The 14,531-nt window shown below is 39.2% G+C and overlaps 1 protein-coding gene across 4 annotated transcripts in view; it reads right to left on the bottom strand.

The window, feature by feature from the left end:
• Positions 1-14,531, bottom strand: part of LOC150080448 (kielin/chordin-like protein) — a 1,054,752-nt gene that overhangs the window by 437,562 nt on the left and 602,659 nt on the right. For all 4 annotated transcript variants that reach the window (XR_016547392.1, XM_090381408.1, XM_090381409.1 and 1 more), the window contains 2 exons: positions 13,450-13,626; positions 11,999-12,082 (listed from right to left, as the gene is read on the bottom strand). Coding sequence is in view for 3 of the 4 variants with exons in the window: in XM_090381408.1 (XP_090237534.1) it covers positions 11,999-12,082; positions 13,450-13,626 (261 nt within the window). In the remaining variant the exon portion in view is untranslated. The remainder of the gene's footprint in view (positions 1-11,998; positions 12,083-13,449; positions 13,627-14,531) is intronic.

Genomic DNA, 14,531 nt, shown 5'->3' with positions numbered 1-14,531 from the left:
CAGAGCTGCGATTTGTACAGAGTGAGCAGCTGTTTGGAAGAAAAGTATTGCTAGAGCGAAAGAGAAAACCCAGTTTTTCAGATGCAGTGTGAGCAACATTTGTAATGTGCTTATGCCAAGAGAGATTAGAAACCAGGGTAATCCCCAATAGAGATATATAATCTTGCCTAGAAATCGGAGTGTCATCAAAGATAAACATAGGAGCAGAAGAAGCCTTTTTGTGAGATATAAGATAGCACTGAGTTTTAGAAGGATTGAAATCAACTAAGTTACCTTTTTCCCACTAGAGAATTACCTGGAAATCAGCATTTCAATAATTGATAGTAGATATTCGAGAAGTTGAAGCTGTTTGTGCAGGGCAAGTTTCTCAACCTGGAAGACGGCATGCAATGTGCTATCATCAGCAAAACTAAGGATAACATTTCTGGTCAATGGAAGAAGGTCATTAATATACAAGAGGAATAGAGTAGGAGGAAGAACCAAACCTTGGGGAATGCCTGCATTAGTGGAGAAGTTAGAAGATAGAGAGCCATCTACCATCATCAGCAGTGAGTGGTAAAAAAGAAAACTAGATACTCAATTGCAAAAACAGTTGGCAAACCATAAGATGGAAGCTTATTTATAAGACCTTTATGCCAAACATGATCAAAAGCCTTTGAAATGAAGAGAGCACTGATTCAATTTCACCAAACTTTTCCACTGAATTTGTTCATAGATGGATAACACAAGCCAGAATATCACCAGTGGATCGATACTGGTGGAATCTATACTGGCAATCATTGATCAGATGGAAGGTTTCTAGAAAGTTTGCAAAGTTGGCAATTAAATCATTTCTCCATTACTTTAGAAAGGGTAGAAGTAACTGCAATGGAACAATAACTGGATGGGAGGGATTTGTCACCATCTATAGGAACTGCCTGGACAGGAGCAAATTTGTAAGCAGAAGGAAAAACACCTTTGGAATAACAAAGTGAAAAATAGGCAACACAAAACAGGAGTAAGTTCAGGAGCACAGGTTTGTGCTCCTGAACTTACTCCTGTTTTGTGTTGCCAGGTTCTGATGGTATTTCTCCACTTGGTTTTGTACCAAGTGGAGAAATACCATCAGAACCTGGAGCTCTCTTAGCATCAAGATTGATCAAAATCCTTCTTACATACTTTTGACAGAAGACCACAGGAGGTATTGAATGGAGTGTATTGAGAATGGCAGATGGATTAACAAGATCATCAATATAAGAGTTGGAAGAAATGTACAATGCTAGCAGGTCAGCTTTATCTTTATCTGAAGTGGCAATAGAACCATCTAGTTTTGACAGAAGTGGGAAAAGAGATGGGCAAAAGTTGCAGCCAATAGACCAGAATGCTTGGTTGCCATTTGGACAAGAAGCAAGTTTTCTACTCTTAGCCTGGTCAAAATCTAGTTTGGACTGATTAGTAATTTACAATTGTTGTGAGTTTTGGTGTAGACAGAAAATGGAGATTTTCTGTCTACCTGGAGATTTGGATACAAGCCAGTTGCCATATGCAATATTCTTATTGGGAACAACCAAGATTTAGACAAAGTATGAGATTTTAAGGTGGAATTTGGAATAAAGTAACCCACTCCTATGAGAATAATTTCACTGACACGATCTGAGCAAACACTGACATCAGAAGATTTGAAACAGTAATCCAACCAAGGAAAAGAAGAAATGAAATCTTGCAGATCATCCCATTTTGCATTCTTGTAATGCCAACAACACAAGGTTGAAAATGGCCTTAAGAGAAAGGCTCCACTGGAGAAGAGACCATCACCAAGTTGTGAACTGAGGTGCCTATAGGACCACTCACTTTTGACCATGTACTTAGAAGGGCTGTTTGTGAGAAAAAGATCAGGTGTGTTGGCTGCATGTTTAGGATTATCTGGTTTCTGGCAGTAAATGAAAAATCTGTGCAAGATCATTAGTAATTGCAAAAGCCTCAGCAACTCGACCAGCTGGGTCCATGTGACTAGAAAATGGAAGCCATCTGGAGTTGTGAACATTAAAATCACCAAGGAAAATTACCCCACTATTAGAAAAGTTGGACTGGAGAAAGTAAAGTTTCAAAGAGAGGAGGTCAAGGAGTTCCAAGTGATTAGTGGAGGAATTCATCTGTTGTCTATCATTCAGAGAGCCAAGGAAAATTACGTATATTGTTTTCTGAACTCCCCATCAGTTAGGAAAATGGTAGAAGCAACAGATGAATTTGACAGAATGTGGTAGAGAGATTTTAATCCAGAGAAGATTCCAAATTATTAAGTCTCTGACAGAGAATATCAAAATGGACATATGCACAAGTATCACCTATGAAGTGAAAAGAATCATACAGAGAATAATTCAGACAATTGAGATGAGCAGTGGTTGAATCAACCAATAAATGGGATACTGTCAAAAAAAGTAGATGGGGTTTAGCAGAATGTAGGTGGAAATGGACATCACTGAGACCAAATATATTTGTGAAATGAATAAGGAAGTGTTTGGGAGTTTTAGATCTATTCACAGATAAGTTTGTTCTATTAGTTTGACAATTTATGGTGTATTCAGAAGTAAGAAAAGGTGGCGAGGTCATGCTGTACAAAGTAATGAAATTTTGGATATGGCGTACATGGTAAGAATATACCCAGCTCCTTGACATAACGTGGCCTCGACAATGTCCCTGCATACACACTGACAATATCTTTATTCTTTTTCAGATAGCAAACACACAGGAACACAAATTAAAACAGAAAAAGGATAAAAGGATGGTCGTAGGACAGAAATGCAGAAATTTTCTTTCAGCCAGAGAGTAATTGATTGTTGGAAGAATAATCCAACTGGAGTGGATAGCTGAAACTGGATAGCTGAAATAAATTTAAAATAGGATTGGTATTACTAAGAGAGTTGGGAAAATGAAGTAGGTAAAGTTTTTTTCAATTTTTTGCTGTTGCTATATAGTTTACTTAGATCATTTTTCACTTCACCCACTCACTGATGAAGGGCTAAATAGTCCTGAAATGGCTGTCTGGGTGGTGGCACCCAAATAGTCTTCTCTACTTGGAAAGTGTTACTTATTTGAGGTATTATGAGATAGGCAACTTGGGCTAAGGCAAAGAAAGCCAACACGAGAACCACAGCAAACTTTGTGAAAGTTACTGGACAAACTGGTTTGCCACTACTGCAGTTTCTTTTTGCATTCTCGGTAAACAGACGATGTGTGTGTTATCAGTAGTAGTAGAAGTCTAGAATGATGATTGATTGACATGTAAGAACGACAGACGATGTAATGATTAGTTTTTTTCTCATTATTAAAAGCAGATTATTGGAGTTAATGAGCATTTTCGCTATTTAAAAAAACCACATTACTGATTTCTTTGTACATTTTTAAGGCCTTAAGGTTAGGTTTCCTAACCTAACCTTAAAGGATAGGTTAGGAAAAAAGGAAAAGGTTTCTTTATTTTTCATTATATTTCGTAACCTGACCTTAAATGTAAGGTTAGGAAATAATTGGAAAAGGGCTCCTTACCTAACTTTAAAGGTTAGGTTAGGTTAGGAAATAATAGGAAAATAAATAAAGATTCTTTATGTATATACATATCATAATGTCAATCAATCACTTAATGCTATAATGTTATCGTCTCTCATGCCTAAGTGTCAATCAATCTATTGTTCTCGACTTCTACTGCTGCTACCGATAATACTCACTGTGTGGGTGTTATCGGTAGTGGCAGTAGAAGTTGAGAATGCAGGAAGAAACTGAGGTACAGCAAACCAGTTTGCACTTTAAGTTTCCTGCAGTTTTCCATGGTTCTTATGTTGGTTTTCTTCACCTTTGTCACAACTTGTTGTGAAGGAATTCACAACATGAGAAGTTATGTAATGATGCCACTGCACAACTTCAGTTGGTTTACCGAATAGAAATAATGCTAATGTACTAACTTATATAGGCGCCTCCTTAGCCAGGTGGGCAAGAGCAGCAGTGTGCAGCACACGCTTCTTGATTAGACCGGGGTTCGAGCCCATGAACACCAAATACAGAGGATGCGGAAAGGTCAGGGAATGACCACCGCATATTCCCAGAGCAATATGGCCTTAGTTGCTAATGCTCCTAAAAACCAAATAACAACAACAACTAACTTATATGATAGTAAACTCTTCCAGCAGTCTGAGGCTTTTTAGCTCTAAATCTTACACATATTAAATTACATCCCACTTGGCATCTCGCATATTGTGAAATTAATTTAGAACTGGGTTGTCAGCTGCTATACCATCAGGGTACCTACCCACCCACTCACTGATGAGAGACCAAATAGCCCTGAAATTTCTCCCTTGGCATCAGTGGTGCCCACTGAGAATAAGTAACAGTCTTCTCTGCTGGGAAAGCATTTGAGGTATAATGAGATAGGCAACTCATTGTGAAGGAATTCACAATATGAGATATTATGTAACAATGCCACTATGCAACTTTGCTGGATTTATTGTGTATAGAAATGATGCTAACTTATATGACAGTAAGCTCTTCCTGCTGTCTGGGGTTTTTAGCCTTAAATCCTACATGTATGTGTGCAAATCTAAGTTTTAAATTTTGCACTCTTAACGGTTCTCTGAACTGAGAATGGGAGTGACTGTTAGTTTTGTGTTTATATTTTATGACTATAACATTGCTTTTTCCTTTTCAACAATATTAATTATTCTTGGTTTTTTTAAATAAAATGTAAAAGAGCATTTTTAAATACTTAAACTTTTTATTAAAAATTAAAGGAATGCATACACTAAGTACTGAAATCCATTAAGAAAGAAGAAATATTGGTATATCAAGCAAAAAAAAAAAACCACCAGAGTTGGGCTCCTTTCAGGTTCTGCATAACTATGTTTGCAACAAACAGGGGTGTGACTACTGCCAAGTTAAAATGGCAGAATGATGCAAGGAAACAAAGTTTATATAACATCTGCCATCAAAAATAAAGAAATTAATATAATATAGTAATAAATACATTAATATAGTAAATTTCTTTCATGTTTTATATTTTTTCTACTGCTTTCAAATATCTTTCAACTCAATCTTTAAATCTATATAAGTTGTCTCTCAACAAGGCTAAGAGGCAAATTGCTTCCATTATTTGTTACTCTTTGATTAAAATAAAAATAGTTAAAAATCTGTTTTAATCAGAGAGTAACAACAGTAGTTGTGCAAACTACTGCCATTGTCTGACCGGCTGAAGGTCACTGCTGTGAAGAGCGCTTTTTGGTCGCTATATTGCCTTCGGCAGTAGTTGCCCGCCTGCGACCACCTGTAGTTAACCCAATAGTCTTAAATGCTATTGTTCTTCCTCCAACTCTACTGCAGAATAGTAAACTGACTACCCTTCCCCATTTAATGCTTGATTTGGTCTGCTGCTTATAGTTCTGCATGATGGCTGGAAAAGGAAATGCACATCGTAGAGCTTCACTGCGCTCCTGCAGGCAACCGCACCAGTCCTTGGGGGAAGAAAACTTGGGGGGGGGGGGTTCCCTCCTCGATTGCGATGAAAAAAACAAAATTCGGACCAAGAAACAACAGGCTTCCGCGGCAAATGAACACGGCACACCTGCCGCGGACAACTCTCCCGGCGGCGACGATGCCGATTGTAATGGGGGGAACAGCGATTGTGCTCTCGCAACATCCACAAAGAGACTTCCTCCCCTCAAGAAAAAGGTTCTCAAAAGACCCGGAGCATCTGGTTCACTCCCCCCTAAACAATGGGAGGATGAAGAGGAATGGGATGAAATGCCGAATTTATTAAGCAAAGATTTTCCCAACCTTAAAATTATGCACAAACTGAGGCGCAAAATGGAATACTGCCTCAGTAGCAAAAATAGCAACATCACCAGGGCTGTATCATTACAAATTTCGCACTACTGGGGCTCTTTAGAGAAGAAGTTATATGAGGTCATTACAGAAAATGAACAGCTGAAGGCCACCAATGCCCAACTCCAACAAACTAATAAAACCCTATCTAAAGTAACCAAAAATCCAACTATAGCAGCTCTGAATACCGGGCTACCCTACAACCAAGCTTCTGATGAAGAGACTCGGCACCAGTTGTCTTATGCTGCCACGCTCAAACTACCTCAGATCCCCACCACACAAAACAAGCATATGCTGATTATAAAAGCTAGAGAAGGGTGCGACATCCCAGATAGCAATGGAGTGAAGGACACCGTCCTAAAGAAGATAAAACCAAAATTAGACAATCTCCAAATCAAAAGCATTCGCAAAAATTCGCGACAAAGGGATAATATTAGAAGCAGCCACTAAGTCAGATCAAGTCTTGTGGCACAGCTGAAGATCTAACTCTTACCTTTGAAACCCCTAAACTCAGGGGCCAAGTTTAATTGTCTTTGATGTAGATGGCTCAATCCAAAAAGATGACCTACTGGAGGAAGTGTATAACAGAAATCTCTTTGAATCCATGAGCAAAGAAGAAGAAGCCATTACGGAGATGAAAATTCAATTTTCCACAAATGCACGGACTCGTGGTCGACTTAATTGGGTTATAGAAGTGTCCCCCAAGATAAGGAGATTCCTACACAGCCAGGATAGAATTTTTCTGGGCTGGTCATCCCACAGATTCAGAGATTTTGTTCCAGTCCTGAAATGCTACAAATGTCTTGGTTATGGGCACACCTCTGCTAAGTGTCTTAAAAAACAACCAATATGTGGGCATTGTGCTGAGGTAGGGCATCTCTACAAGGACTGTCCCAATAAAGCCTCGCCTCCTAAATGTTCAAATTGCAAAGCAATTAACAAATCCTACAACCACTCTGTGCGGGATGGAGCATGCCTTGTATATAGAAGAGCAGCAGATATAGTATGCAATAAGATTAACTATGGAAAATAGGATGCTCAACCCCCCCCCTCCCAGACTTCGTATAGCTCAGATCAATGGCCAAAAATCCATCTCAGTGGCAACACAGCTTCATCCTCTAATGGACGAGTTGAATCTAGATATCCTTCTCCTCCAGGAACCATACTGCATCCGTGGAAGGGTCTCTGGTTACCCCCGGCTTTCAGGAAAATCCAGACGACAAATCAATTGTGTCTCGCTGCTATCATCGTCCACAATCCAGACTTAGTAGTAACACAGATAGAATCACTCTGCACTCCCCACCTAGCGCGTGCTACAATAGAAGGCAGCTTCGGCCGCACTGCGGTCCTAACAGCATATTTCCAATTTGGTACGGATATCCTCCTGCACATAGCTCGACTGGAACAAGCTCTTGACCTCCTGGAGAACACTGATATCATTTTAGCAGCAGATTCGAATGCCCGGTTGACACAATGGTTCAACACTTCTACCGATGCAAGAGGAGACATGTTAGATGAATTCACTGCCTCACACAGCCTTGAAATCATCAACAGACCAGGACAACCAACCACCTACTCTTCGGGAACTGGAGAGCCTAACCTGGACATCACACTGACTACTTCTTCTCTTCACAATAGACTCCTTCACTGGCAGGTGCATGACACGGCCACTACTAGCGACCATCGCCTCATCACTTACAGTGTCACCGATTCTGCCCTCCCTCGTCAAGTGTCTATCCAGGATATTGTAAGATTCTCTACTAAAACAGCGAACTGGGACCAGTTCGACAATGTAATTAAAGATGTTCTTCATGACCCAGCTAGCAACTCCTACCAATCAATGAACAGTGTGCAGAAAACAGACTTTGTGCAGAGTCTGCTTCTCAATGTTTCAGAGGCTTCCATGAAAAAATGTTCCAGAACCCAAGATCTGTACCATGGTGGTCGCATGAACTCACCTGCGCAATTCTCTGAAACGTGCTCGCAAAGAGTACCAACGCAAGATATCATAGAACAGTATAGAGACCGATTCAAAGCAGTCTGCCGTGAATATACTAACAAAATTTACCATGCCAAGCAGAGCTCCTAGCATTCCCTTGTCGAGACTGAGGGGAACCGGAATCCGTGGGGTTTAGTCCACAAACTTGTGAGGAATAAGTTGGGATCCATGGATACCAACTTATTCCTCACAAGTCATCAGAGCGGACAGAGTATACACTCTGTCCGCTCTGATGACTCATCTGAGACTACACACTGGGAAGAAACAATCAACCGGATTCTGGATGAACTAATATATCAGGACAACACCAACTCTGACACTGACATCCACAGGATGATAGCAGTACAAAATTCCAGCTTCCAGCCAGACATTATGGAGGAACCATTCACAGAGGAGGAATTCGATGCAGCAATTAAAAAAATCAAAAAAGGTAAAGCTCCTGGTCTGGATTTTATTGAAGGCGAGACTGTGCAACGTCTCTGGGCCATAGCTCCAATGATACTTCTTCAGCTCTTCAACACCTGTCTGAATGAGGGTAACTTTCCATCATGTTGGAAGCATGCTAACCTGAGGCTCTTACCTAAGGATCCCACAGGTAGCTCCAAGGCATACCGCTTGATTGCGCTGCTTCCCATTCTCGGCAAAGTTTTTGAGAGACTGCTGCTCTCCCGCTTCCAACCCCGATATGAAGCCAGTGGTTTGGCATCCTCGCTTCAATTTGGATTCAAACAAGGGTGCTCCACAATTGATGCTCTATCTAAAACCCTTAAAGTTGCAGAACAGTCGGATGCAACTTATGTACTGGCCATATTCATTGACTTCAAAGGAGCTTTTGACACAGTGTGGTGGCCGAGCATTCTTCAGAGGGCCAGAGTCTCTAACTGTACCTGGAATTTCTACCACTGCCTCAAAAGCTACTTCTCTAACCACAAGGTCAGCATCAAAACAAAATATCACTGCATCACCCGACATCTAACCCGAGGCTGTCCCCAGGGCTCCATCCTGGGGCCAGCTGTCTGGAATATGATACTCGACGACTGGCTCCTGAGGGACTACCCACACACTACTCAGCTTTCCTACGCCGACGACATGGTTATCATCATCGAGGGCCCCACCCGCGCCACCATAGAAACCCAGTCTGCGGTTGTTCTCTCTTCTCTGTCCATAAGGGCCACGGAAAATAAACTCTCAGTCTCCACTGAGAAGAGCAAAATTCTCCTATTAAAAGGCAAACTGGACTTCTCCAGACCTCCTACCATATGTTTTAATAACTGCCCACTGAAAAACTACCGATCGGTTAAGTACCTAGGAGTAATTTTGGATGACAGGAGAACTTTCATCCCCCATATCCAAGCTATCAAAGAAAAGATAAAAAATTACATCAATATGTTAGCACGCTTTACCCACAAGGACTGGGGTCTTAAAGGACCAACTCAACGCATTCTATACTCAGCAGTATTTATACCAATTGTCACATATGGAGTTGCAGTATGGTACCACCGAATGACTTTAGTGCATGCTCAACGTAAAATTCAGCAAATTCAATGACTTATGCTACTGCAAATGACCCGCGCATGTAGAACGACATCAACTGCCGCCCTACAGCTACTAACAAGCCGCCTCCCCTTGGACCTCCACATCGCTTTTATCGGACTCTCTCATGCCATCAAGAAGAATAAGGAAGCTGATTTCCTCACTATTCAAACCCGTACCGATACAGACATCAAACAGTGTGTGGCTAGAACTGATAAACCTATGGCAAACCCACTGGAATAACTCCACAACTGGTGCAACTACTAAACTTTTCCTCCCAGAGGTAACCTACATCAACAAACAACGTTCCACTTGGTTCTTCCCTAAGTCTATGCTTCCTTCCTATTAACTGGCCACGGGTCCTTCAAGAGACGCCTTCTGGAGTTCGGCCTAGTCGAGGATGCCCTCTGTACCTGCGGAGAACCTGAAGACTGGGATCACGTGATGCACTCATGCAACATATACTTAGACCTAAGAATCCAACTACTGCTAGACCTCCACACTACATCACTTCGGCCAGAAACAAAGTTACTGGAATCTAACGATGCTTTCCGTGCACTAACCACTTATGCCAACGAGGTCTTTCGTCGTCGCTGGCATCACCTGCAACTCCCAAACACTACTCCTGGATAACCTCCTCCACACAGCAACTGATACCCAGCACCGGAAACTTCCAGTCATGAAATTGAAAATTGAGGCCAGCACTGCCGACGCCGCTCTGTGATTCTCTATTGTGATGATCTTGGACTCTTTAATTTGAACTTTACCTGTTCTCTTCTTCCTACCCCCAGTCCTTCTCCAGGAATCCCACAACTGCACCTAGCACTCTTCCTGCTCCTTTTCGCCTGCGGGGAATGCCTGTCATCCCCCGCTATCTTGCCTGTCTTCCACTTTCCTGTCTCTTCTCTGCTCTTTCCTTGGTCCTTCCCACTCTCGCTCCTGCAGAAGTGTGGATGACCCGCCGCCAGATGTCTTTTACTCCCTGGTCCGGCTCCTCGTGCCAGTGGATGGATACTGGGAGGCTCCTTCCTGGTGATCGTGCCTCCCAGTAACGAAGAGGCCAGTCAAACAACACACTACTCACACATAACTCACACTGACTGGCTTTGATATGTTAACAGAGTACTTAATGTGGATTTGTGGGAAACCGCAGGAACCGCATAACAAAAAACACTTAAAAAAAAAAAAGTAGTTGTTCATTTTAAAAATTTTCAGTATCTTGAAAATTTTTAAAATGAATTTCAAAAATTTAAGTTTAAAAAAATTTCCTTACATCCAGTTTAACTTTTAACTTTCCTTAATTTGAATTTATGTCCTCTTGTTTTCTAGATATCTCAGAAAGATAAAATATGCCACTAATTAAGTTTACTAAACCCTTTTATGGTCTTAAAACACTCACTCACTCACTCAGAACCCCTGCAGATGCTTAATTCAAAAAATTTGCAGTTTGGCTGTAGCTGTTATTTGGTTTTTAGGAGCATTAGCAACTAAGGCCATATTGCTCCGGGATATGCGGTGGTCATTCCCCGACCTTCCGCATCCTCCATATTTGGTGGTGACGGGCTCGAACCCGGTCTAATCAAGAAGCATGTGCTACGCACTATTGCTCCTTCCCACCTGGCTAGGGAGATGCCTTGCAGTTTAGAGAATCAGTCTTCTTGCCCCTCCTTCATACTCTTTCAAGCAAGTCAATATCAATGTGAAATATGAAATGCGGCCCCCAGATCTGCTGTTGTTGTTATTTGGTTTTTAGGAGCATTAGCAACTAAGGCCATATTGCTCTAGGAATATGCGGCGGTCATTCCCTGACCTTTCCGTATCCTCCGTATTTGGTGGTCACGGTCTCGAACCCCGGTCTAATCAAGAAGCGTGTGCTATGCACTGCTGCTCCTTCCCAACTGGCTACGGAGGCACCTCCAGATCTGCAAAGAGTTTTCAAGAGAAGTTATATCATAAGCATCCTACATTTAAATTATTGTTCCTCCTTTCTTTAAAGAGTATTTATTAAGTATTCTTTAAAGAAATCTTTAATGAAATATATTTATAACAATTTTGAATGCAAAAATAAGTACCATTTTAACACGAGATTCATTTTCCTAGTAAAAGCAATAATGAAATGTTCTATGTGCAACTTATTACCAACTTATATAGTTAATTCTTTCCAAAGTTTTTCATGTAAGCTGAAAATGATGCAAATCCAACTGTAAATACAATATGTTTGATGACATATATGTTCATTTCAATGGATAGTTAGAGCTAAAAGAAAGTAGTCTTAAAAAAGCAAAGTAATATTATAAGTACATAATATAATATTAAGAAGTATTATAAATATATAAACCCTGTACATTGAGTACTAATTACCTTAGAAGTCAAGGTATCTATACTATTTAATTCTTAACATACTTATATAATAATTTTTTAAGTTTCAAAATTCAAGTTAATGTTTTGCTACTCAAGGGAAATTTTTATTGCAAATATTTTCTTTTATCTTCCTTACATTAAAGTCCTATAAATAATTACAAACAAGATTAAAAATAATTAATTGTTTAAATTAAATTTATGGCTGGATGTCCATTTATGATCACTACAGAAACCTTTTATGGTATGCATACCCATACATACCATTAAGACAAATACACTGTGTACAAGGATCCTGTGCAGGCAAGAATGTTCCACTAGGATATACTTTTCCTTCATATTGACAGCCTAAAGAAATTAAAATATTAAATGCATAAATATATATTGTAAAACCCCAAAAGGGTGGGTAGAAGGAAACCAAAATGAATGTTAAAAAAGTGAGGAAGAAAAGAAATACATATTATCATAAACAAAAGCAGAAGATGATTATAGTTTGTCAGCATTAAAATTTTCTGTGCCTATTGAGATAAGCACGGAAAAGTTTAAAAAGCACAAGTCTTACATAAGGTTACAAATAAAATGTGGACACAAGAAAAAAAAAAGCAATACAGAATAATTACATAAAAAGAAGCGGCCTTTTGTTAACAGCACATATAAAAGAGAAAATATAAAATGAAATGAAAAAAATTAACTTGAGGAATAGTCTGGTTGGTTGAAGACTCCCCCAACCACAACAAGAGACTCCACTCCAGTATCACATTTACAGGCCTGAAGATGGGAATCAGTGAGTTCCCAAAACGTAACCATAAATTGTTTAAGTGTTTGGCATTGAGGTGGTTCAATTCCTTTAAATTGTATCATTTCATTAATCTATCACATGATATAATAGTATAGGATCTATCAATTCATTCACCAATAATGAACAATCACATAGACTACCTTCTTCCAAGTAACTTTTTTTTTTTTTTTTTTTTTTGCTATTCTCTGATCATCCCTGATTTACAATTCTGATATACTAGATTTCATTATTGTCCCACAACTCCTTCTTCTTCATGGCAACCACTGAAAGGTTCTCCGTGGCCAATATCATGGCCAACATACAGTCACAGTTATCCTACCTATATGGGTGACAGGGATGATCAAGAATTCTAACATATCACAGGTTTACTATGATGACTGAAGAATGGCAAAAAAAAAAGAAAGGAAGTAGAAAATTTCCAGCCGTTATATAATCTACCGAAGCCTACTTGTAAATGGCATACCATTCTGGGTTGCTGTACTCTGTGAAAGATATTGACTGGAATTTTTGGTTTGGTCACAAAAGCCTTGCTAGTGTGTAAACACTAGCAAGGCTTTTGGTAAAGTAACAGGAAGTGTTTTTGCTTTTGTAAAGGTGGCTACAGTGGTCTGAGCCAGCTTTTAAATTCTATATGATGGGACCAACTCATGATGTTACCAACAGCAAATTCAAAATTTCTGTAGGAAAATCATAAAAACATCACCCCAGAAACAATTACAGTAAAAGTTTTACTGTATTTAGGAAGGCAGAAAAAATTCCAGATTCTTAATTATTGATTAACAGCTCACATGAGAATGTAATGTTATTTTCAAAGCACACCTCTGAGGTAAATGCTCCACCGCCGCCAGGTGGGTAAGCATAATAATTTAAAGCACATTTAATCAAAATGTGTACAGATTATCAAGTAAACACGTACCATCACATTCAGGACAACAACGATGAGGTCTTTTCACAGGATGGCTACATTCAGCTTTACACAAAATCCTTTCACAACGAATGGCACCTTCATGGCAAGTACAAATTTGACATATATCGGAATGATGAATCCACTTACGACCATGATCAATCCTACGCTGAAATTCATCAATGCAACCTAATAACATATTGAAATCAAAATTAAAGTTTAACATAATAATGTACTACATCCAGCAATGAATCCACTGATGTACTCCATTTATCCTTGGGATTTTTTGCATTAAAAATATTACAATAAAGAATGAAGAAGACAAAATTATAAATAATAAATCCTACTGGAAAATTTAAATTTCAAATGAATATTTTAAATTAATTATACAACTATTAGCTATAGTTAATTATTTATTAAATAGAATTAAATTTAATATGAAATAGAGGTATCACATCCTGTGTGAGTTCAGTAGCGATAACATTTAATGAATTACAGTTTAACTATTTATAGAAAATGACAAGTTAGTAACAAAGTTTAAAGTAATAAAGGAGAGCAATGTGTAGTACATGTATCCCAGACATTTCTACTGAATTACTTCTGGCTTCCTCAGTAGGAACAAAAAAAAAGGAAATGAACCAACAATACTGAAACAAGACACTTACATGGAGCACATCTGAAGGTAGGAACAGATTTACTAACAAGCAGAGCAGGCAAGTGACTATAGATGGCTACCCCATGTCACAAGCATTCATACTTTCAAATATCTTATTGGAATATATGAAAATTGCAGTGAACAGTTGATCTGGATGGCCAACTGTTCACCATATTTAAAATACAAATCCTTTGTCCATTGGTAATAGTTACATTAAATATCACTTTTTCTCTTGAGACAAGAGTACAAGCATGTAATGTGATGGTTACATCCAATACTGTACTCTGATTGGTGAAGCTGCATTGGCTGATTATGCAATTCTAACCTACAATTAAGCAGCAGTTATGCCCATAGTTGTCATTGGAATACATAAGGCATCAGTGCTCTGAAATGATTATTTTAATAAAAACCTAGCAATATTATGAGATGATCTGTATGT

This window comes from Mastigoproctus giganteus, chromosome 9 (genome assembly GCF_048544385.1).
Source record: "Mastigoproctus giganteus isolate SK-2022 chromosome 9, ASM4854438v1, whole genome shotgun sequence".
NCBI lineage: Eukaryota > Metazoa > Arthropoda > Arachnida > Uropygi > Thelyphonidae > Mastigoproctus > Mastigoproctus giganteus.
This window is presented reverse-complemented; position numbering and strand designations above follow the sequence as displayed.